The sequence below is a fragment of the Peromyscus leucopus genome, chromosome 4 (assembly GCF_004664715.2).
Source record: "Peromyscus leucopus breed LL Stock chromosome 4, UCI_PerLeu_2.1, whole genome shotgun sequence".
NCBI classification, from domain to species: domain Eukaryota; kingdom Metazoa; phylum Chordata; class Mammalia; order Rodentia; family Cricetidae; genus Peromyscus; species Peromyscus leucopus.
Genome location: NC_051066.1, coordinates 132,483,674 through 132,508,178, shown reverse-complemented (window position 1 = coordinate 132,508,178; position 24,505 = coordinate 132,483,674). Strand labels below are relative to the sequence as shown.

The following is a 24,505-nucleotide window of genomic DNA, read 5'->3' as shown; positions in this document are numbered from 1 at the left end:
CTCTGACTTTGAGGCAAGCCTCCTCTACAGAGCAAGATCAAGGACAGGCACCAAAACTACACAAAAATCCTGTCTCAAAAAAAAGAGAAAAAAATCTGTAATTGCTAAGCCTTAATTTTCAATGTGCCCTCAAAACACTTAAGACTTCTCTGTATTTTTATTGTCTAATTATCCAAGTTCTGATCAATAAATAGGTGAAGGGTAAGCCTAATCAGAAAATTTAACAAGACCAGTCAGGTCTGGTTCCTTGCCTCCTCATAGTGGTATCCCATTAACCCAGTAAGCAGAATTTTATGAGCACGGTACATAATTAAAATGTCCAATGTTGAGGCTAGCTAGAAGGTCATATGAGATGATGTAGGTATTTGAGAATACCAGCCGTTTCAAATGTTTTTCATAGCAGATACATCATTGTTTCTGAAGCTGGGAAGACAATCGACACTCGTTGTGTGTGACCATGTTATATACTTTTGTTTGTCAACTAATGTTTACAATATTTGATAAGCTGAACCAGGACTTGTGAAAACATTTGTTTTGTTTTTTGAGACATTTTCTGTGTAGCTTTGGAACCAGTCCTGGAACTCAGGCCTGTAGAACAGCCTGGCCTCTAACGAAGAGATCCTCTTGCCTCTTACCTATAAAGAACTGGGATTTGCCGGGCGGTGGTGGCGCACGCCTTTAATCCCAGCACTTGGGAGGCAGAGGCAGGCGGATCTCTATGAGTTCGAGGCCAGCCTGGACTACCAAGTGAGTTCCAGGAAAGGCACAAAGCTACACAGAGAAACCCTGTCTCGAAACACCCCCCCCCAAAAAAAAAAAAAAAAAAGAACTGGGATTAAAGGCATGTGCTACTATCATACAGCCAGGAATCTGCACTTTTATTGGCTCAAATATTTAAGAAAACTTTGTATGGCTACCTCCATCTTTGGAGTGCTCCTAATAGATGTGTATGCCAACAAGTCTGGCTTGAAATTTAAGTACTAGTGGTATGCTTTGCTTTCATGTACTCAAGGTGTACCATATGTGCCTGGTGCCTGTAGAAGCCAGAAGATCCCAAGGAACTACAGAAAGTAGAGTAACTGTATGGATATCAGGACTGTGCAACCTCTTCAGCCCTTAGCTTATGCTTTTTTTTTTTTAATTTATGTATACAGTGTTCTGTCTGCATGTATCCCTGCAGGCCAGAAAAGGGCACCAGATCTCATTACAGATGGTTGTGAGCCACCATGTGGTTGCTGGGAATTGAACTCAGGACCTTTGGAAGAGCAAGTAGTGCTCTTAACCACTGAGCCATCTCTCCAGCTCAGCTTATGCTTTTAAATACTATGTCTTTGGAGTAAAAATAGGCTGAGACTGAGAAGAAAAAACTTTATTATTGTACAAGGGTCAAAATGGGTGGGAAAATATAGTTGCAGGCAATCACTGCCCTGATTAGCATCTTATGCCCATTCCAATGGCCATGAATGTACCAAAGGTGCCGCCACTCTGCATCATGGTTTTCCCAATGCCACCCATCAGCTCTCGACCTCGCATTCCGATCCTGAGGAGGCAAGCAAGAATGGGTTCTTTTAGGAATAATACAGGAATGAAATTTGAATTAACTTCCCCATTTATAATGAGTGTTGAACTATATCAAGCACTAATAGCTTGACAATCCCTTGGCCTCAGTCTTGTCTGTTTTGTTTTGTTTTGTTTTTTGAGTCAGGGTTTCTCTAGCTTCAGAGCCTTTCCTGGATCTCTAGCCCAGGCTGTCCTTGAACTCAGAGATACTCCTGGCTTGTGCTACCACCATCCGGTTTCTTGTTTGTCATTCTTAAGATGTTACTCTCCCCAAGGAAGATAAATAATGTCAAGGAAAAGATCTAAGGGCTCTAGGACATTATGTCTTGAATGCCCCATTAATTCCCTTCTGTTTGTTTGTAGAAGGAAGATTTATAGAATGAAGTATATGGACAGGAAAAGCAGTCACGACTGTGATATTATTCAATAGACATGTGTCTTCTAGATGATTCCTTAGTTTATTTTTGGAGTTTAATCCAGATTAAAAAATCAAGCTGGGCAATTTATAAGCTGCGTGAAGTGTAAAATGAACATCATTATGCTTACAAACTACACTCTTTAGCCCGATATTTAACCAGTACTGAATTAATAGTAATTTATAAGTTCATTACCTAAATGTGGAGATGGCCTTTAGAATAACAGTATATCAGGTAGAATATTTGACTACAGAATTAAGTTTATCGGCTTTATCGCTATAACCTTATTTTCAGGACAGTAACACAGCTCAACAAGCTCGTTTCATTACACGCAGTTGGAAGTTAAAATGCCATGGAACAATTAATAACCCACTGCGCGTTAACCATGTGCCAGATTCTATCTATGTAAGGCATACTAATATGACTGGTCCTTACAAAAGTGGGGGTAAGCGTACTGCCCTCGACTACAGCTGCGGAAACTCTGCCTCTAACTTGCCTAAGGTCACCAAACTACAAAGGAGTCAGAAAGCCATTTTGACTCTAAAGCTCAGATCCCTAAGCACTGCGCTTCCAACCTCAACTTGGTGTGCTCTCGGGTCCGAGGAATCCAGGAAGTCCCGCCCGCGAGGCTCACCTGAGACAGGAGAAGGTGCCGAACAGCGCCCCGGCCGCCATGCCCACGGCGCACCCCATGACAAAGCCCATCTTGACACGGTCGAAGCAGCTGGGCTGGGACTGCCCGTAGGGACCCACGGCCACCGGCATCTGGGGTGAGAGGGCTAGGACAGTGAGGGCCCGGCCGCCAGGCGAGGCGCCAGCCAGGGGCACACGGAAGGGCTCCGCAGGACCCAGGCCCAAGCCAGCTGTGGCACGCCTCCACCTCCCTCCCCGGGCCGAGGACCCCGCACGCGAGACGCAGGGCTCGGCCCGGCCCCACCTCACCTCGTTCGCCGCCGCGTTCGCTGGGCTCTACGTCTCACACCGAAAGCTAGGCGGAGGGCGCTCGCCGCCCGTCGGATCGCTTCCGGAGCGCGGGGCAGTTACTTCCGGGATCATGGGCTGAGGACTTGCAAGCGCTGCGGATGGTGGGCTCTACTGCTGGGAGCATGCTGCGAGCCGCTTGGAGGCGGGCGGCATCGGCTGCCAGCGCTGTGGCCCGGTCGAGCTTCACGGCGCCCACCCGGGGCTTGCGCCTGCGCGGTACGCTCCCCTCCCTCTAGCGCCTACTCTCCCCGGTCGCCCGAGGCCGTTGGGTCGTTGCTGCTAAGCTTTGCGTTGTTGCGGAGCCTGTCCGTCCAGCCTCCAAACCTTCCCGTCGCTTGCTCTCTCATGTTCTCAGGACGGCGCTTACATCCTTCCACAGCTCTAGTCCCTCAGATCTCTCCTGACCAAGTGTTAACGATGCTAGTCGAGGCTCCTCCAGCCATGAACCTTTGAGGGAACCTGCGCTTCTCACGTTTCTTATAAATGTGTTTGCTTTTTAGAGCCCATCCCACTCTGCTGGAGAGCTTCCCAATAGTGAAGGTTGCTCCCTATTGCCACCAACGTCCCTTCAGAGAACCCTGTGTCTATTCCTTCCCTCGATGTCCTGCGTTGTTTTCCTTTAACAGCCGACCGCACTGTTCCTCAGTTCACCTCGCAGTAGCTCTGACCGTCTGTTGTCTTGTGTACCCTGCGTCCACGGCTGCATCGTTTCTCACTTTGGCACTCCATTCTGTTGTCAGTTGCAGATCATGCCCTCCATTCGGCTGTTCCCTCAGAGGCAGTGCTACGACCCCTCTACATGGATGTGCAGGCTACAACTCCTCTGGTAAGGACTAAGGGGAAGCTTTCCCCGAGGCTCTTTGAAGGGAGGAAAGATTAGAACAAATTTCACCGAAAGGCTAGATTTCTGTACAATTGAGAACCATTAAATGTGATAGAAAAGGGAGCCAGGCACCAGGAGACTTGGATTTGAGTTCAGTAGAAAAGGCTTTACTGCTTTTTTAGCTATTGACATTGGTCAAATCGCTTTCAGTTACAGGTATTGTAGTTAATAGTAAATGCTCAGGCCTTGGAGCTGGACTTGTGGCATGGGGAGTTTGAGTGAGCTCAAGACCAGCCTGGGCCACATAGGGAGCTTCAAACGTATGTTTGAAAAGGAGAGAGAGAGAGAGAGAGAGAGAGAGAGAGAGAGAGAGAGAGAGAGAGAGAGAGAAGGAGGGAGGGAGGGAGGGAGGGAGAGAGAGAGAGAGAGAGAGAGAGAGAGAGAGAGAGAGAGAGAGAGAGAGAAAGAAAGAAAGAAAAATATGGAGTGAGCAGTGGTGATGCATGCCATTAATCCCAGCATCCGGGAGGCAAAGGCAGGCGGATCTCTCAGTCCAGGGAATCTGACACCCTCTTCTGGACTCTATGGACAGGGCACTAGGACATGTCTCTCTCTCTCTCTCTCTCTCTCTCTCTCTCTCTCTCTCTCTCTCTCTCTCTCTCACACACACACACACACACACACACACACACACACACACACACACACACACAAAAGCAAAACACCCATTCATATAAATAATTAATAAAGCATTTTTTTTTTTAAAGAAGATAGTGTTGCTACTTTTTTTCGGCAGGGTGGCAGGAGGCAGGTGGATTTTCCAGACAGTCTCTCTGTATAGCCTTGGAACTCACTCTGTAGACAAGACTGGCCTCCAACTCAAATATCTGCCTGCCTCTCCCTCCTGATTGCTCAGATTAAAGGGGTACATCACCACACCCAGCAGGATTACAAATTTAAGGCCAGACTGAAATACCTAAACCCCTATCTTTCAATAAACAAATAAAAGAAATATCAAAGACTGTTTATAAACTTCTCGAGGGCATAGCAGAACATGGTGGTTTTGAAGTGGGACTATTTCAGGACAATATTTGACTGGTATGTGAGGAGGTGGAAGAATTCAGGCAGCCTCGGAAGGGTTGGAAATACACTGAGCAAGGTGGGCGGTTATGAGCGGATGGAGTAGGTTCTCAGTTGATATCTATTATTCTCTTGTGTTCAGGATCCCAGGGTGCTTGATGCCATGCTCCCGTACCTTGTGAACTACTATGGGAACCCACATTCTCGGACTCATGCGTATGGCTGGGAGAGTGAGGCAGCCATGGAACATGCTCGTCAGGTTAGCACAGGGACTCTGAGAAGTTTGGAGTCCTGTTCGGTCCCCTGTGGGAGGCATTTCTAGGAAATGGTTGTATTTCTAGGAGAGATTCAGAGAGTAGCTTTGCAGTTTAACTGCAGGTGTTTAATTTCTTCCCATAGTCACTAGGTCAAGTACCTTGGCCAAACAAATCATCTCATTTCTCTAAGCCTTAAAATCCTCACCTATGAAGTGAAAAGTAAAATAGTTCATGCTCTATACAATTATAGATAAATTAAAAGGAGACAGTGCTGGTAAAGGTTAACACTCCTGTGTGGCTCAAAAAGTAAACAGAAAGAGTTCAGTAAATACATTTTAAAAGTGCATTTCTTGGGTCAGTGGGATACCTGCATAGGTACCTAAACCTGATGACTTAAGTTTGATCCCCCAAAATCCACATGCTGTGGCATGAATGTCCCCCAGCCAAAAATAAATGTTAAAAAAAAACCTTAAAAACAAAATTTGTCATTAAAAAAACATTTATTTTTACATTTATGCATATGGATGTTTTGCCTGTGTATGTGTGTGTGTGTGTGTGTGTGTGTGTGTGTGTGTGTGTGTGTGTGTGTGTGTATGTGAACCATGTATGTGCCAAATGCCTGAGGAGGCCATAAGAGGCTGTCAGATCCTTGGAACTCGAAGTTAAGGATGGTTGTGAACCACCATATGGATGCTGGGAACTGAACCTGGGTCCTCTGCAAGAGCAGCAAGTGATCTTAACCACTGAGCCATCCTTCCAGTTCCTTACTTGACATTGAGTTAGAAGTTTTTTGTTGGTTGTGGTTTGTTTTTTCTTGACATGGTTTCATCGTGTAACAGCCAGAGCTGTCCTGGAACTCACTCTGTAATCCAGGCTGGCCTCAAACCTCAAACTCACAGAGATCCACCTGCCTCTGCCTCCGGAATGCTGGGATTTATGATGTCTTCGACCACACCAAGCAAAAACATTTTTTTGTTTTGTTTTGTTTTGAGACAGAGTTTCTTTGTGCAGCCCTGGCTGTCCTGGAACTCACTCTCTAGACCAGGCTGGCCGTGAACTCAGAGATTGCACCTGCCTCTGCCTCCTGAGTGCTGGGATTAAAGGTGTGCGCCACCACTACCCAGCAAAAAATAATGTTTTTTCAATTAGGAATGTGTGTGCATGCATGTGCTTGCTTGTGTGCATGTATGTGTACACATATGTACTAAAATATGTAGCGTGGAGGTCAGGGGACAATTTGGAGCAGGCTCTCTCCTTAGCAGGAGGGTCTCAGCGAATGAAACCTGGGTTGTCAGGTTCTGCAGCAGCGTCATGACCCACTGATGCCTCTCACTGGTTCCCTGCTTTGGTTGTTTGAGACCAGTTTCACATTCCCGTCTCAGACGGCCTGGAAGTCACTGGGTGTCCCAGGCTGGCCTCAAACTCGCGGCAGTTGTCTCACCCCCGCCTCCTGAGTGCTGTGATTTCCGGTGCACACCACCCTTCCTGGTTTGTTCAGTGCTTGGAATCAAACCCAAGGCTTCATAAACCTCAGGCCAGCCCTCTGGCATCTGAGCCACATCCGACATTCTCACCAGCCTGTCCCAGAATGGAGAAAAAGAGAATATCTAAGCTGCAACAGTCAGTCTTTGTTTAGCCCTAGTCTGACCCAGTAGGCACAGTTTCTTTGTGGGCGATGGGTAGATTGCAGTGGAGCTTCCTCACCACAAAACCCTGCCCTAGCTGTGTCTGAAGCCCAACTCCTGCCTGGGGACTGATGCTGTGTATCTTTGGCTCTTGGCTTACAGCAAGTAGCAGCTCTGATTGGAGCTGATCCTCGAGAGATCATTTTCACAAGTGGAGCTACTGAGTCCAACAACATAGCCATTAAGGTAAGAGACAGGGCTGGGGTGTTTGTAGTGGAGTCTTAGCATGGGAGGAGCATTTGGGAAGAAGAAGGACAGAAGGAAACAGAGAAGAGAGCCAGAAACTATCTCTGGGCTTCCTTGGGTTTAGAGTTTCATGCTCCTCTATCATTTGGAGACATAGTTTTTTTTGTTTTTGTTTTTCCCAGCTATCCATTCATCCCTATTTTTTTCTTCTGCCTTTAAAAAAAAAAAAAAAAAATTGGTTTTGGAGTTGTTGGACAACTTTGTGGAGCCGGAAACCTCCTTCCCCCTTTCCTGGGTATCAAATTTAAGTCACCAGGCAAGTGCCTTTGCCTCCTGAGCAAGCCTGCAAGCTTTTCTTCAGCCTTTTGCAGTCTATCTGGTTTGTCTTTTATTCTAGTGGTCTGAGCGCAGTGTGGCCGTGGATAGAAAAGGAGGTGGCGCTTAGGCCACTAACAGTTGGGTTTTTTAGGATGTTAGTCCTTTTTAAAAAAGTGGGTAACAGTAACTGTCTTAGGTTTCTGTTGCTGTGATAAAACACCATGACCGACAGCAACTTGGAAGAAGGCATTGATTTCACCTTACAAGTTACAGGCCTTGATGAGGAAAAGTAGAGGCCATGGGGGTGCTGCTTACTGGCTCCCTCCTCGTGACTTGCTCAGCCTGCTTTTTCTTACACTGCCCAGAACCACCAGCCAGGGGTGGCCCCACCTCAGTGTGTGGCCCTCCACATCAATCATTAATAAGTAAGTGCCTTTACAGATGCCGACAGGCATTCTGATGGAGGCTGCTGTTCTTAGATGACTTTAGCTTGTTTCCGGTTGACAAAGCTACCCGGGATCCATTCACTCCTCCTCACCTGATCAAAGCCACCTTCCTATCAGCTTTCCCCTTTCTTTCTCATTAGATCTGCTTACAAACTTCCTCTGCATCTTGAGTGACTTGCTTTGGTACCCTCTGTGCCCTTCACTGGGTCTCGGTCTGTACTAGTCTTTCTATATCTGGGGCATGCAGATGCTTTGTGCCAGTGTCCCACTCTTAACAGTCATGTCGATGGTTCATACAGCATAATCACATTTTAATTAGATCTAGTAAACTTATTTGTCTAATTTTTTCTTATTTATTTTTTGGTGTTGGGCATCTGGACTCTTAAGCTTGCTAAAGCCATGCTGTTCTGCTGATAAGTAATATTCTGATATCCTGCCCTTTTTTAAATTTTGAGACCTGGTCTCACTATGTAGCTCTGGCTGGCCTAGAACTTGTTCTCTTGGCCAGGCTAGCCTTGAACGCTCAGAGATCTGCCCGCTTCTGTTTCCTTAATGCTGGGATTAAAGGCATGAGCCACTGCACCAGGCTTTTTTGAGATGAAAAAAAACTTTTATTTTTATTTTGTAATATATATCTGTGTATGTTCATGTGAGTGCAGTGTCCTCAGAGGCCAAAGGCATTGGCTCTCTCAGGAGCTAATTATAGATAATTGTGAGCCACCCAGTGTGTATGCTGGGAACCAAACTTGAGTCTTCTACAAGAGCAGTACACTCTCTTAACCACTGAGCTAACTCCAGCCCTCATCTTATCACTTTAAATTTTTTAGTTTTTGAAAAAGAATTTGTGATCCTGATAAGATTAATTTCTCTCTTTTTAAGGATTTATTATTTACTTAATTTTCGGGGGTGGGGGAATGGAGACATGACTCATCGGTTAAGAGCACTGACTGACTGCCCAGCTGGATCAGGCCCTCTGAATAGGTGAGACAGTTGATTGGCTTGATCAGTTTGGGAGGCAACTAGGCAGTGGGACCAAGTCCTGTGCTCTTTGCATGAGTTGGCTGTTTGAAACCTGGAACTTATGCAGGGACACTTGACTCAGCCTGGGAGGAAGGGACTGGACCTGCCTGGACTGAGTCTACCAGGTTGATCACAGTCCTCGGGGGAGGATTTGCCCTGGAGGAGGTGGGAATGGGGCGTGGGCTGAGGGTAAGGGAAGGGGGTGGGAGGGGGAGAATAGGGGAACCCGTGGCTGAATGGTATTGTAAAATAAAATAAAATAAAATAAATAAATAAATAAATAAATAGCACTGACTGCTCTTCCAGAGGACCCAGGCTCAATTCCTATCACCCACATGGCAGCTTACAACTGTCTGTAACTCCAGTTCCAGGGGACCTGACCCCTATGGCAGAACACTAATGCACATTTAAAAAAAGATACTAGAGCTGGGCGGTGGTTGTGCCCACCTCTCTAATCCCAGTACTTGGGAAGCAGAGGCAGGTGGATCTCTGAGTTTGAGTCCAGCCTGTTCTACAGAGTGAATTCCAGGATACTACAAAGGCTACACAGAGAAACCCTGTCTCAAAAAACAAAAAACAAAAAACAAAAAAAAAAAAAGTGTGTGGGGAGGGGTGGGGGCTCAGAGAGGCTGGAGAAATACTTAGCAGTTAAGAAAACTAGCTGGGGCTGGAGAGATGGCTCAGCAGTTAAGAGCACTGGCTGTTTTTGCAGAGGTCCTGAGTTCAATTCTCAGCAACCACATTGTGGCTCCCAACCATCTGTAATGAGAACTGGTGCCCTCTCTGGTGTGCATGCAGAACACTGTATACATAATAAATCTTAAAAAAAAAAGAAAAGAAAGAAAGAAAGAAGAGAAAACTGGCTGCTCTTACAGAGAACCTGGGTTCAGTTCCACATGGTAGCTCACAACCGTTTGTAACTTCTGTCCCAAGGAATCTAACACCCTCTTTCTCACCTCCACAGGCACTGCACACATGTTGTACACAGACATACATGCAGGCAAAAACATCCATACACAGAAAAAAAAAATATATTGCCGGGCAGCGGTAGCACACGCCTTTAATCCCAGCACTCGGGAGGCAGAGCCAGGCGGTCTCTGTGAGTTCGAGGCCAGCCTGGTCTACAGAGCAAGATCCAGGACAGGCGCCAAAACAACACAGAGAAACTCTGTCTCAAAAAACAAAACAAATAAAATAAAAATATTTTAAAAACATAAATAAGGGGGCTAGAAAGTTGGCCTGGCAGCTAAGAGCACTTGTTGCTCCTGCAGAGGAATCTGGTTCAATTCCCAGAATCCACATGGCAGCTCACAACCATCTGTAACTCCAATCCCAGGAGATCCAACACTCTTCTGAGTTCGAGGCCAGCCTGGTATACAGAGCAAGTTCCAGGACAGGCTCCAGAGCCACACAGAGAAACCCTGTCTCAAAACAACCTAAATAAATAAATAAATAAATAGTTCAGCAAAACTGGGTGTGATGGTGGGCAGCCTTAATCCCAGCACTCAGGACTTACAGGCAGGTGAATCTCTGTGAGTTCCACAGCTACAGAGTGAGACTTGGTCTCAAAAAAATGAATAAATAAAAAATTTTTAAAAAATCCCTGAATGGCATTAGGGATTTCTTGGCCAGACATTGGGGTAAATGCTGAAAGAACAGAGGGAACAAGCCATAGCCACTTCTCACCTCGCCAACTCCTCAGCCGAAAAGAGAAGGTCCCGTCTCCATGAGTCCTCAGACTGAATGCTTCTGAGTCCTTAGCCGGAAGGGCCTAAAAGGGCCTAATTCCTGTCTCCTCCCACCTTATATTCCTTTCTCTGCCCAGCCATATCACTTCCTGTCTCAACCTTCCGAGTGCTGGGATTAAAGGCGTGTGATCCCAAGTGCTGGAATTAAAGGTGTGTACTACCACTGCCTGGCTGTTTCTCTATTAAACTGGACTCTAATCTTGTATACTCCAGAGTAGCTTTGAACTCACAGAGATCCAGACGGCTCTCTGCCTCTGCCTCCGGAGTGCTAGGATTAAAGGTGTGTGCCACCACTGTCTGACCTCTGTGGCTAACTCTGGCTGGCTCTGTCCTCTGATCTTCAGGCAAGTTTTATTAGAGTACAACAAAATAACACCACGGGGATTGAACCCTCAAGCTTACACTATTCAATAAGAACATCTTTCTAGGGGCTGGAGAGATGGCTCAGTGGTTAAGAGCACAGGCTGTTCTTCCCGAGAACAGGTTCTTCAATTTCCAGCATCTACATGGCAGCTCACAACTGTCTGTAACTCTTGTTCCAGGGGATGCTCATAAAAACATACATGCAGGCAAAACACCAATGTACATAAAATACAAATAAATAATTTTTTTAAATATCTCTCCAACTAAAACAGAAGAGACATCCAAACGAATCAGTATTCATATTGCAAAACAGATACATAAGAAACATGGAAAAGACTCCTTAACCATTAAATCAAAGCCAGACGTGAAGATTTCGAGAAAAATGAGTTGCTAGTTGAGTCCTCACCCTACTTGGGAAGGCCACGGGGCACCCTCAGGTGTCACTCTCATGAACTCCAGCCACCTCCTTTGAGACAGGGTCTCTTGTCGCCTGGCTGGTGAGTCCCCGGGGCTCTCCTGTCTCCAGCTCTCCAGAACCGGGCCACAAGAACACTGGGCTCTAGGTTAGAACTCAGCTCCTTAGGCTCATTTATTTAAACTTCTGAAAAAGATGTATTTATTTTTATTTGGTATGTATTTTGCCTGCATGAGTGTACCACATCCGTGCCTAGTGCCCTCTGAGGCAGAGGAAGGTGCTGGGTGCCCTGTCAAGGACCCTTGTGAGTCTTCAGTGGATGCTAAGTACAGAATCCAGGTTCTCTGTGAGAGCAGCAAGTGCTCTTAACCGAAGAGCCATCGCTCCAACCCCATAGATGTCTGTGCAACAAGCACCTGACCGAGTTATCCCCACCACGAGTTGCTCTTTTTTTTTTTTTTTTGAGATGCTATCTCGCTATGTTACTTAGGCTGGTTTCAAACTTTTGAGTTCAAATGACCCTCCTTCCTCAGTCTCCAAAGTAGCAAGGACAACAGGCTGTTGTACTCAGTTAGGTTTATTTTCTTTCTTACTTTTCCCCTTCCCCCCTCCCTCCCCCCCTCCATTTTGTTAGTTCCTTTGTTTGGAGACCAGGTCTCACTAAGTAGCCCTCCGTGGCCTAGAACTTACTGTGTAGCCCGAGATGGCCCCAGGGTGCAGCTGTCTTCTTGCAGTTGCTGAGAGCTGAGACTGTAGGTATGTGGGCTGTATTTGACTCTGATTTTCGTTTGCTTGTATTTTTAATAAAATAAATGTTCTTACTTCTTTATTTTATTACATTTGAGATTTGGTATTTCAATTTTTTTCAGCCTATCTTTATAATTTCTTCTTATGTTAAAAGTATCACATACTGAGTGGGAACTTGGTCTGTGATATAGAAATCTTTAGCATGCTCGAGGCTCTGGGTTCAGTCCTTAGCAGACACTCACAAGAAGACTGTTTAGAAATAGGATTCATGTCATTGCTACTTCTCTATGTTTTCCTTCTTTCTGTTACCATCCATTTTTAGGGAGTGGCCAGGTTCTACAGGTCACGGAAAAAGCACGTGGTCACCACCCAGACTGAACACAAGTGTGTGCTGGACTCCTGCCGCTCACTGGAGGCTGAGGGCTTTCGGGTCACCTACCTCCCAGTGCAGAAGAGTGGGATCATTGACTTAAAGGTAGGAGTCCTATGCTAGGCGTCAGGGACAGAATAGGAGGGCCTGGCTTCATCCTGCAAGCCTGTCTCTCCAGCTTTGGGTGGAGCCCCAAGGCTGAGCTAATGGTGAGACTGGAGCATGGAACAGAGCTGACAGAGAAGGACATTGTGTTCTCTCTGTGTGCACTGCTCTTCTCTGGAGAAAACTTGTCTCTCAGCTTTTTTGGTGATCCTAGTTTGTAAGAGAGCTACTGGACATGAGTGTATGATGTCAGGCATTCACACCACAGAAGAGCTCTGGGCCTTCCCTGCACTGTTCTTTTTTTTTTTTTTTTTTTTTTTTTTTGTTTTTTGTTTTTTTTGGTTTTTTGAGACAGAGTTTCTCTGTGTAGCTTTGCGCCTTTCCTGAAACTCACTCTGTAGCCCAGGCTAGCCTTGAATTCATAGAGATACGCCTGCCTCTGCCTCCAGGAGGCTGGGATTAAAGGCGTGCGCCACCACCGCCCGGCCCTTGCACTATTTCTTATCATCCTATAAAGGAAGTATGGTGATTGAAGGTGTGGCTCAGTGGTAGAATTCTTTTTTTTTTTTTCCACAACAGGATTTCTCTGTGTAGCCTTGGTTGTCCTGGAACTCACCTTAAAGACCAGGCTAACCTCGAACTCACAAAGATCCACCCACTTGCCTCTGCCTCCCCAATGTTGAGATTAAAAATGTGAGCCACCACCACCCAGCTAGAATTCTTGCATAGCATGCACAAGGCTGTAGGTTTGATCCCCAGAACTGCAAAAACAAACACATTAAAATAGATTAGATTTCGGGGAATTTACCCTTCACCTCAGTACTCTGGTGGCTCAGAGAAGAGGATCACCAGAGTTTGATGCTAGCCTGGACTCCAGAGTGAGATCCTGTCTACAAATATAAGACTTGAATATATGTTTCTGACCCATTTCCATGTCTGTCTGTCCTCATGCCATGATCACTCTGCTCTTCTGTCTGTAGCCTTGTAGCAGCTTGACGTCAGGATTTGTTTATTTGGTCTAGTTAGGATCTTGTGTAAGCTTTTTCTTTTCTTTTCTTTTGTCTTTGAGACAGTGTCTTGTGAATCTCAGGCTGGCCTCAAGTGTCTGTGTAGCCATGAATGACCTTGAACTCCTGATCCTCTTGCCTCAACCTATTAAGAGTTGGTATTATAGTCATGGGCTATAATACCTACTCAACTGACCTTTCTTTTTTCTTACAGATGGTTGTGAGCTACTGTGTGGGTGTTGAGAATCGAACTCATGTCCTCTACAACAGCAACAAGTGCTATTAACCACTGGGCCATCAGCCCATACTTTTTATTTTATTTTATTTTATTTTTGAGATAGGGTTTCAATGTTGCCCAGGCTGGCATTGAACTCCTGGGATTATAGGCATGTGCTATCATGTCTGGCCTTTTTCTTCACTTCTGTTTTTTGTAAATGGGCGTTTTGCCTGCATGAATATCTGTGTACCATCCATGTGTTGGGTGCCTGTGGAGGCAGAAGAAAGTGTCCAATCCTCTGGAACCGGAGTTACAGTTGTGATCCTCCATGGTGTGCTAGGAACTGAACCTGGGTCCTCTGGTAGAGCAGGCAGTGCTCTTACCTGCTGAGTCATTCTCCAGTCCCTTGTGTTGTCGTTATTGTTTATTTTTAACTGGTATTACTAGGGATTAGACTCAGTGCCTCACACATGCTGGGCAAGCACTGAACTACATCCCAACCCCCCATTATTTACTACTTAGGTATTCAGATAGGGTTATAGTGAAAGGCCCCTTTTCTAGACTTAAGATTGTCTGCATTCTTACTTATGTAGTTCTCCTGGCATCATATTCACTCCTTACTCCTCCATTCGTAGGAACTAGAGGCTGCCATCCAGCCAGATACCAGCCTGGTATCAGTTATGACTGTGAACAATGAGATTGGTGTCAAGCAGCCCATTGCAGAAATAGGTGAGTAAAATAGGTTCCCCTGACCTTGCCATCCCTGGGGTCCATGTAAGGGGGCAGGAGCAGACAGTTCTAACAGGACAGCAAGTGACCAACGGAAGAACTTGTGCCTTGCCAGCCGCATTTTAAGTGGCACAGCCGCTATTTGAGTTTTTAGAATGTAGGGTCGAGTGCCCTTTATATTTTTCTTATTTAATTTTATTTCATATTTTTGCCCCAAATGACAAAACAATAAGAAAAGGCCATCTATCCCTTTTCCCTTTAGGATGCTCTCTATCCCCATTTAGAGTTCACCTTGTAATCTCTATGCAAATTAGCAAAAACATCCCATAATCTTTCCTTCTTTTTAAATGAAAAAAGATTTAAAAAGTGATATTCTATTCCCAGGGTAAATGAGATGGTATGAAGAATCTTGGGCATCAAACTATCATTTGTGATTGTGGTTTGATGTTTTGCCCTTGATCTTTAGAGTAACAGCAGTGAGCCTGGGACTTGGGAGGGAGCAGGCGAGGGGTGGGGAGGGAAGAGGGGAGGTGGGAAGGAAGGGAGTAGGAGAGGATTTACACACACCTTAACAACTGCTTAGGTCATCCGGCTGCCTTGCAGGACAGCTGCCAGCTTCTTTCCACTGTGTTATGGGTCTTCCTCTCTGTCACTCCTCAGGGCAGATATGCAGTTCCAGAAAGGTGTATTTCCACACTGATGCAGCCCAAGCTGTTGGGAAAATCCCACTTGATGTCAATGACATGAAAATTGATCTCATGAGCATCAGCGGTCACAAACTCTATGGTCCTAAAGGTACCAGCCCTGCCTTTCCCTTGAACTTGTCAGCAACCCTTTGACAGATGCTCGTCACAATCATTAGAGATTGGGACTGCTTTCCAAAAAGGTTGTGCATTCAGAGGGGCCTGCAATACGCAAGGGCCATTCAACAAACACAGAACACTTGTCTCTTTGTAGATGCTGTGTGCACAGCCAATGTTCTTCCTTGATCCCTCCACGATGTCCTGGAAAGGGATGTAGATATTTATATATAGATAATTCATAATTACTGGCTGAGGAAACAGGGTTCTGTCAGGGTCTGTCAGGTGTCACCAGACGTCTGTAAGTAAAAGCAACAGAACAGTGCTGGGCGGTGGTGGCGCACGCCTTTAATCCCAGCACTTGGGAGGCAGAGCCAGGTGGATCTCTATGAGTTCGAGGCCAGCCTGGGCTACCAAGTGAGCTCCAGGAAAGGCGCAAAGCTACGCAGAGAAACCCTGTCTCGAAGAAAAAAAAAAAAGCAACAGAACAGTTTTCATTAGACAGGTTGATATCACTATCTCTCCCGCCATCCTAACTACTAAGGGTTCACACAGATTATATTTAACAGTCTTATGAGCTGTTCTTGCAGATACCCACTTGTACTATAGAATGCGGCTTGATTGCCATCTCTCTTTTTTTTTTTTTTTTAAAGATTTATTTATTTATTATGTATACAGCATGTATGACCAGAAGAGGGCACCAGGCCTTATTACATATGGTTGTGAGCCACCATGTGGTTGCTGGGAATTGAACTCAGGACCTCTGGAAGAGCAGTCAGTACTCTTAACCTCTAAGCCATTTCTCCAGCCCTTGCCATCTCTTCTTTACCCTATTCACCCCATCAGGGTCTTTTGATTCAGTCCCACCCGGCTTTGAGTTGGCCGTCCTCCTTCCTCAGTCTCCCGAGTGATAGGGCTATAGTTGTGTCCGCTGTACCATCCTTTTTACAGTTGTTCTCTTTATTTATGAGGACAGCCTTACTCTCTCTCCACTCCTTTTTACTCAAATTACGTATGTTCTGATCTTGCTTTTTCACCTAACAAAACATCTTAAAACTAAAAGAAGGTATCAGGCATGGTAGTGTATTCCTTTAATTCCAATGTCCTGGATACAAGTAGAGCTCTGTGAGTTCAAGGCCACTCTGGTCTCCATAGTGAGTTCTAGGCTAATCGGGTCTATGTAATGAGACCCCATCTTTTTTGGTTGTTTTGTTTTTTGAAGACAGAGTTTTTCTGTGTAGCCCTGGCTGTCCTGGAATTCACTCTGTAGACCAGGCTGGCTTGGAACTCACCGAGATCTGCCTGCCTCTGCCTCCTGAGTGCTGGGACTAAAGGTATGGGCCACCACCACCCAGTGAAAATGTTTATTCTTGATTACGTATTGAGTTCTGGGTCACCATTGAGTACTTGAGACTCTAAAAATCAAACTGAGGGCTGGAGAGATGGCTCAGAGGTTAAGAACACTGACTGCTCTTCCAGAGGTCCTGAGTTCAATTCCCAGCACCCACATGGTGGCTCACAACCATCTGTAATGAGATCTGGCACCCTCTTCTGTGTACATAACAAATAAATAAATCTTTAAAAATAAATAAATAAATATCAAACTGAAATTAAAAAAAAAAAGAAGAAGAGAAAAGAAAGATGTAGTACGGAGTCAATGAGATCTTCCTTTCTTCCCTTTCCTTTTGTAAGGATTTTGTACTTTACCTAAGGCTGGCTCCGCCTCCTCAGTGCTGGTATTGTGGGTTTGTGCCACCAAGCCTGACCTCACCAGTTTCCTAACAATGTATTTTAGAGTTTTTACAATGTCCACATAAAAGAATGTCAATCTTTTCTATAACTGCTTGGTGTTTCATTGTATTGACATAGCATATTTATTTACATTCTCCCAACGATTGACCCCTACGCTATATGACTTTTTTAAACATACTAATTTTTATTTTATGTGTATGAGTGTTTTGCTTGAATGCATCTAAGTGTATGATTGTGAGTGCAATGTCCATGAAGACCAGAAGATGACACTCAATCCCCTGGAACTGGAGTTACAGCTGTGTGAGCTGCCAGTGGGGTGCTGGGAACTGACCCTGGGTCCTCTGCAAGAGTAACAAACCCTGAACCACCTCTCTATCTCCTAGTGGGTCATCCTGGTCGTCATCATCATCTTCATCTTGAGCTTTGTTTTTTATATTTTGGGGTTTTTGCGTGTGTGTGATTATTTTTGTTTTTAGTTATGTGTCTCTATGTGTGTTTGTATGGGGTCTTAGTAAAGTAAGTGCAGGTGCCTGGGAATACTAGAAGAGGGCAGGGTATTGAGTCCCCTGGTACTGGAGTTACAGGCAGTGTGAGCTATCTGGTGTGGCTGCTGGGAGCCAAGCATGGGTCCTCTTCAAGAGCAGTATGTGCTTGTTACCTCTGACCCTCTCTCCAGCCTGTTTCTAATCTTTTTGCTCTGAAGAATAACTCTGGGGATGGACAGATGGCTCAGTGGTTAGGAGCACTGGCTGCACTTCCAGAGGACCTGAGTTCAATTCCCAGCAACCACATGTCAGCTCACACTTGTCTGTAACTCTAGTTCCCAGGCTTCTGACACCCTCCAACAGACATACCTGCAGGCAAAACAACAATGAACATAAAATTAAAAAAGAATTAATTAAAAAACAAAGGGAATCCTATGTTGTATGATAGGGAACTGCTTGAAATAATTTTGCTCATTATTCCTGTGGTAACATAATTTATGTTGAATACTTCTGCTAAATATTATGCTTTTTCCATTTTGTCTTTTTCTTTTAATTTTTTTATTTAGAAAAAGTTAACTCTAAAATTTGAAATAATATTTTGATTTCTTTAGAAAGTAATATTTTGTTTCATCTATGTTTCTCTTTTTTTCTAACAACCTTTTCCCCCAAGGGGTTGGTGCTATCTATATCCGCCGCCGGCCCCGGGTGCGCGTGGAGGCCCTACAGAGTGGAGGCGGGCAGGAGCGGGGTATGCGGTCGGGGACAGTGCCCACGCCCTTGGTGGTGGGGCTGGGAGCAGCTTGTGAGTTGGCACAGCAGGAGATGGAGGTAGGTACTGGAGAGAGCAACAGTTCCCCCTGAGGATGTCCCCTTGTGCAGGGTCTCCCTTTGAGGAACATCTCAGTGCTGCTGAGTCCAATGTCTGCCACAAGAGGGGGTCTCAGGAAATCTGTCTTTGAGCCAGGTGTGGCATCCTATGAGCCCGAGGCAGGAGAATTTTCAGTTCAAGACTAGCCTGGGCTACATAGCAAGACTCTGGATCAAAATTAAAAGTAATGGGCCAGGTCAGTAGTAGAAAACTTGCCTAGGATGTGCAAGGCCTTGGGTTCAGTCCCTCATGTAAGTAAATGCATGTACACATGCACACGGTTAAATAAAAGCCTGCATTGTCAAGGTCCTGCAGCCCCGTGTTCTGAAGGAGGTGATTCAAAACCCAGACATGCCCTGCTTGTAGTTACAGTTCATTTTTCTCTGGGTTTTGGGACCTTGTGTTCAGCTGTTGAGCACCTTTTATAGACCAGACCGCGGTGGAGAGGCAGCGGTTTCCACACATAACGCGATGATAGAAGGGCCTTTGTGGCATACAGCTACTCCTGGGTAGAGAAGGGCTTCTGGAATTCTTTGTTGCTCAGCTGGCTGGTGGTCTGTATCTAACTTTCCCCTGCCTGCTCCGTAGTACGACCATAAGCGGATCTCCAAGTTAGCAGAACGACTGATACAGAAGATAATGAGCAGCCTTCCAGATGTGGTGATGAATGGAGACCCCCAACAGCACTATCCTGGTATGGACATGTCCGTTCAATCTGCATTCTGCTCTTTCTTTTTAAATTTTATTTGTTATATGGGGATTGGGGCCGCCTGCCGCAATGTATTTGTGCAGGTCAGAGGACAACTTCGTGGAGTCTGTTTCCTCCCTTTACTCTTACGTGGGCTCCAGAGACAGATTCAGGTCACCAGGCTTGTGCAGCAGGGCTTTGCCAGCTGAGCCATCCTGGTGTCCTCTCCTCACCACCACAGTTCTGTTTTTGTTTTGTTTTTTTGTCTGTACTTGCCTGTTTCATTCGAGGCAAACTGTCGACCGCTGATCTGTCTCTAGCTCTCAGGCTCCACGCTGGCAGAGACTGAGACCCAGAGCGCCATCATTGTGTTTTCTCTTCTTCAGGCTGTATCAACCTCTCCTTTGCCTATGTGGAAGGCGAGAGTCTGCTGATGGCACTCAAGGATGTCGCCTTGTCCTCAGGGAGGTATGTTGGACCAGGTAGACATGCACTGTGGTAGCACCGGGGAGGTTGCCTGTGAAGTGCCCAACATGTCGCTGAACTTCCTGTCTGGCTAAGACAAGAGCTCAAGATGGTGGTAAAGGTCACTTTTTAGCTGCCAACCATAGGCTGGTGTTCACCATTCTAGCAGGTCTCTTGGAGAGAAGTTGGTGACTTAAGACCTAGAAGATGTATCTTTTTTGTCTTGTTTGTTTTGAGACAGGATCTCTCTATGTAACCCTTGCTGCCCGAAACTCTCTACAGAGACCGGGCTGTCCTCAACCTCACAGAGATCCTCCTGCCTCTGCCTACTGAGTGCTGGGATTAAAGGTGTGCACCATTATGCCCCGCTAAAGATGTATGTGTCTTTTACAGGGTTAAACAAACAGTTTGGTTTTAAGCCACCTAGGATTTATCTATCCTCGAGGGTTACACATTGTGTCTTCTGCCCTAGATACAGAAGGTTCTCTGGTTCTTTTGTCAGATCCAGTGGATGGATCTGACATGCTCTTTCACCCCTTGACAGTGTCCTTGCTCAAGAAAGTTATCTACTATAGGGACTAGAGGGGTTGGGTTTACATCCCAGGATGTATAGGGCATCATCAGGCCCCATGACATTTCCAGGCGATGTCTCCATTGTCCCTGTGGTATGATTCCAGAACCCTGGGAGGAATGACCCTTGGTGTGTCCTGTGGGCTAAAGGTTCTTGTCTCCATCCTTAGTGCCTGCACTTCTGCATCTCTGGAGCCTTCTTACGTCCTCAGAGCAATCGGTACTGATGAGGATTTAGCACACTCTTCTATCAGGTCAGTGAGTTCAGCTTCCGTGTGTGAGTGTGTGTGTGTGTGTGTGTTCCTTGTTTGTTAAGATAAAGTCTTGTCAGGTACCCGACTGGCCTTGAATTCTATCCTCCTGTCTCCGGCTCCAAGGGCTGAGGTTCTAGGTGTGGGCCCACCATGCCTGGTTTGTGCATTTTGGGGAATCATACATGATAGGCAAGCCTTGTCTCACTGAGCTATGTCCCTGCCCGCTTCTTGAATCTTGGTGAAGGTGAAGATGTCTGAGCCCCATACTCAGATCCTCTGCCCACCAGGTATGGAGTAGGTGTAGGAAACTTCTCAGTTGGCTCTGATCCCCAAGCTGTGTTCTGAGAAACCTTTACCTAGGAAGGTAGGTCTGCGCTCTTCTTTATTTCCGCGTGCTTTGCACCAGTAGCTCTTAAGTCGCCCAGTTGGTTTCCGACTCACTGTGTAGCCTGGGCATGACCTTGATTGTTCTGCCTCCGCCTCCCAAGTGCTGGAATCACAGAAGCAGCACCATGCCTGCTTATGCAGTCTGGAATTGAACCCGGACTTCATGGATGCTAGGCAAGCCCCCTGTCCACTGAACCACATCCCCGTGCTCTGTCTATTGTTGAGTAGGGTCCTCAGTGAGACCTGGCCAAAAAGGAATAGCAGACCAGCCCTGGGGCCTGGTGGAGAGCTCTTCTGTGTCCCCTTAGGTTTGGCATTGGCCGCTTCACTACGGAACAGGAAGTAGACTACACTGTGGAGAAATGCATTCATCACGTGAAACGCCTCCGGGAAATGAGGTATGTAGTGATGCCAGCAGACACTTTGGAAGAAACTGTACTGCTGACTCCCATCTTGTCCTTAGGCTCTGCATCCAGACTGCCAGAAACCCATGTTGAAGGAGATTGTAGGATTTAAAGATTCCACAAAGGAAGAAAGTAGACCTCCTTGGCTTCTTGTTTTTCAGATTTGTTTGTTTGTTTGAGACAATTTGTTTATATAGCCCCGGTTGTCCTGGAACTCACTCTGTAGACCAGGCTGGCCTCATACTCATAGAGATCTGCCTGCCTCTGCCTCCTATGTGCTGGGATCAAGGGTGTGCGACACCACCACCTGCCCTAGAATGTTTTCAAAACTGGGTTTTTGTATATAGCATAGAGGCTGCTTGTCTAACATCAATGAAGGCCGTGGATTTGATCCTAGACCTACAAAAAACAAAGGGAGGTGGGGGTGAAAAGCTCAGTGGTAGAATGCTTGCCAAGAAGGCACAAACCCAGGAGTCATGCACATGTCTGTAGTCACAGCCCTCAGGCTGCGCAGGAAGATGGTGAATGAGAGCTCTTCTCAGAAACAAAGGTGGGACTCAGTAACACTGAGAAAATTAACTGGGGAAACAGACGCCACAGAGTTCAATAGTTGGGTGTCGGGCTGTAGCTCAGGAGAGGAGATGGCTTGGTATGTGTGAGGCTCTGGGTTTAGTCTTCGGTGGCAGAAGCAAACAAACAAAATCGTCACTGTCATCACTGCCACCACCCTCAAAGTACATCTGGCTTTACGAACATTATCCAGCTGGGCAGCGGTGGTGCACAACTTTAATCCCGGCACTTGAGAGACAGAGCCAGATGGATCTCTGTGAGTTCAAGGCCAGCCTGGTCTACAGAGTGAGATCCAGGACAGGCACCAAAACTACACAGAGAAACCCTGTCTTGAAAAAAGAAAGAGAAACAAAAAACCATTATCCACAGTCTTCTCAATAGCATTTCCTGTATAAAATGGTGCTCAGGCCTGAGACACAGATGTTCTTCTGGGTTAAATTCATAGACGGTATTGTAAGTTAGGGAGAGGTTGGAAAAGGCTTGTTCGTCTCCTGTGTTGGGGTTCACCAGGGCAAAGGCGGACGAGCAGCAAGGACAGAGGAGGCAAAGCTTTCTCAGGCCTCAGTGCCAGTGCTGGCTGCTGTTTCCTGTCTAAGCCCTCACTCACTCCATGCCTCTTCTCCTCGGCAGTCCCCTCTGGGAGATGGTGCAGGATGGCATTGACCTCAAGAGCATCAAGTGGACCCAGCATTAGAAGAGTGGGCCTGTGACTGTGTGCTGACCTGGCCTCTCCTTCCTCACTGACCCGTGCACAGCCAGGAACCTTGTTATCACCTGCTGGGTGGGCCATGATCACACCAGAGCTGGAATAGCTCAGTTGACTTCACCACAGAACATCTTCAACTGAGAAGTTCAAGGAAGTGTCTTTCTGAGCCTCAGCTCCTTTGTCGGGAGACACTCCCTGCTCCTCCCCAGGAGCTCTTCTCTACTGTTTAGTGTGTGGACATTCATAGCTGAGAGCCTAGAGGCCCTGTGTGCCATGGCATACCTACCCCTGGGGAGGAAGAAGAACTGGAAGGAGGCTCTGGGTTCGAAGGCTGCTTCTCTGTGTAGACATTGGGTCATCACACTCTGCTGCTCAGCTGGACTGGCACCATTAGCAACTAGCATAAATAAACTTTATTTTAACCTTTTCTTGTAGCATCTAAAGACATCTCTTTATATTGACTGCAGCCTAAGCTGCAAGTTTTATTAAAGGCTTCTTTCCTTTGTGTTCTCAATCTTCCTTCCTTTTTTTGTTTGTTTTTGCTTTTGGGTTTTGGGTTTTTTTGTTTGTTTGTTTTTTTGTTTTTCAAGACAGGGTCACTTTGTAGACCAGGCTGGCCTCGAACTCACAGAGATCCATCCACCTGCCTCTGCCTCCAGAGTGCTGGGATTAAAGGTGGGCGCCGCCCAGCTCATCTTCCTTTCTTTTGTTTTAGTGGAAGTAGAAATATCCATTTGATTCCACCTATTACTCTAATAATTTATTTCCTTAAAATTTGTTAATTTTAATATTAGAGAAATCAATTCCCCTTTCCTCCTTATTCTGTGAGTTTTTGAGAGTCTAAGGGAGAAGAACTGCACTTGGGAACTGTGGAGACTCTCTCCCACCTGCTTTCCATAAATGACTCACTTCACTGGCATATTTTGTTTGTTTGTTTAGGGATTTTTTGGGTTTTTTTTTTCCAGGACAGGTTTTCTCTGTGTTGTTTTGGTGCCTGTCCTGGATCTCACTCTGTAGACGAGGCTGGCCTCGAACTCAGAGATCCTCCTGCCTCTGCCTCCCGAGTGCTGGGATTAAAGGCTTGTGCCACCCCTGCCCGGCCTTTGTCTAACAAATTAAAGAACTGCCAAGACACACATTTTATTCTGGTATATAGGGATACATACAAGAAGAGGAGGGATAAAAAATCAGAAGTAAACAACGGCTGTAATGGATGTGATCGTGCTATTAAAAATAAAATATTTTGAGGAGCTCGTAGGGAGAATTGTGACGTGTTCTAGGGAAGTTGTTGAGGCTGTCTTAGGCTTTCTGTGGCTGTGAAGAGACACCATAGCCTCAGCAACTCCTGCAAAGGAGTTTTTTTTTCAATTGGGGTGACTCGAGTACAGTTCAAGTGGTTTAGTCCATTCTTGTCACAATAGGAAGCATGATGCTAGGCAAACAGACATGGTGCTGGAGAAGGAGCTGAGAGTTCTACATCCAGGTCATCCGGAAGCAGAAAGTGAATGCTACGTTGGGTGTGGCTTGACTTTCTGAGCCACCCCCTAGTGACACATCTACTCCAACAAGGCTCCACCTCATAGTGCCACCCCCTATGACCATTCAAACCTGAGTCTATGGGGGCCATTCCCATTCAAACCACCACAGTCATATATATGTAAGCAAAATACCCTGAAGAGGGAGTGAGTGATAGCTTAGCTACATGGGAAGGAACAGAGAAACAGCCTGAAATAGAAAACCCAAAGCATGTCATTGCAATTAGGGTAGGTCATCTGTCTGTGTCTGAACTCAGGAGTAGATGTTTATTTGTTGTGGAATATTATTTTAAGATGTGTTACTTTTGTTTATGTGGAATTTGTTTAATTCTGTGAAGCTGTGTTACTTTGCCTGTCAAAAACAACTGATGATCTAATAGAGAACTGAGTGGCCAATAGCAAGGCAGAAGAGAGAGGTAGGCAGGGCTGGCAGGCAGAGAGGATAAATAGAAGGAGAAATCTGGGAAGAAAAAGATGAAGGAACAAGAGAAAAGGAGGACGATTCCAGGGCCAGCCACCCAGCTAAACAGCCAGACACGGACTAA

At 46.0% G+C, this 24,505-nt stretch overlaps 2 protein-coding genes across 2 annotated transcripts; one reads left to right on the top strand and one right to left on the bottom strand.

The window, feature by feature from the left end:
* Positions 1-1,354: 1,354 nt before the first annotated feature.
* Romo1 (reactive oxygen species modulator 1) lies at positions 1,355-3,147 on the bottom strand. The gene is made up of 3 exons (XM_028888933.2): positions 2,919-3,147; positions 2,611-2,741; positions 1,355-1,540 (listed from the first exon to the last, which is right to left on the bottom strand). Exons 2-3 carry the CDS (start codon positions 2,739-2,741, stop codon positions 1,432-1,434), a joined length of 240 nt encoding a protein of 79 aa, XP_028744766.1. The 5' UTR covers positions 2,919-3,147; the 3' UTR covers positions 1,355-1,431.
* On the top strand, positions 3,019-22,939 carry Nfs1 (NFS1 cysteine desulfurase). Its single transcript, XM_028888931.2, has 13 exons — positions 3,019-3,176; positions 3,701-3,786; positions 5,006-5,122; positions 6,908-6,991; positions 12,371-12,523; positions 14,383-14,476; positions 15,137-15,271; positions 18,184-18,341; positions 18,970-19,075; positions 19,456-19,537; positions 20,275-20,358; positions 21,054-21,143; positions 22,350-22,939. Exons 1-13 carry the CDS (start codon positions 3,059-3,061, stop codon positions 22,411-22,413), a joined length of 1,371 nt encoding a protein of 456 aa, XP_028744764.1. The 5' UTR covers positions 3,019-3,058; the 3' UTR covers positions 22,414-22,939.
* The last annotated feature ends 1,566 nt before the right edge of the window (positions 22,940-24,505 follow it).

What these genes read in the sequence shown, in the direction of transcription:
- Romo1 (XM_028888933.2), bottom strand. Translation starts at nt 2,741, where the DNA reads ATGCCGGTGGCCGTGGGTCCCTACGGGCAGTCCCAGCCCAGCTGCTTC. An exon ending in GGCACCTTCTCCTGTCTCAG is followed by an intron (nt 1,541 to 2,610) that starts GTGAGCCTCGCG and finishes TTGCCTCCTCAG; the next exon opens with GATCGGAATGCGAGGTCGAG.
- Nfs1 (XM_028888931.2), top strand. Translation starts at nt 3,059, where the DNA reads ATGGTGGGCTCTACTGCTGGGAGCATGCTGCGAGCCGCTTGGAGGCGG. An exon ending in TGGCACAGCAGGAGATGGAG is followed by an intron (nt 18,342 to 18,969) that starts GTAGGTACTGGA and finishes CCTGCTCCGTAG; the next exon opens with TACGACCATAAGCGGATCTC. An exon ending in GTCGCCTTGTCCTCAGGGAG is followed by an intron (nt 19,538 to 20,274) that starts GTATGTTGGACC and finishes CTCCATCCTTAG; the next exon opens with TGCCTGCACTTCTGCATCTC.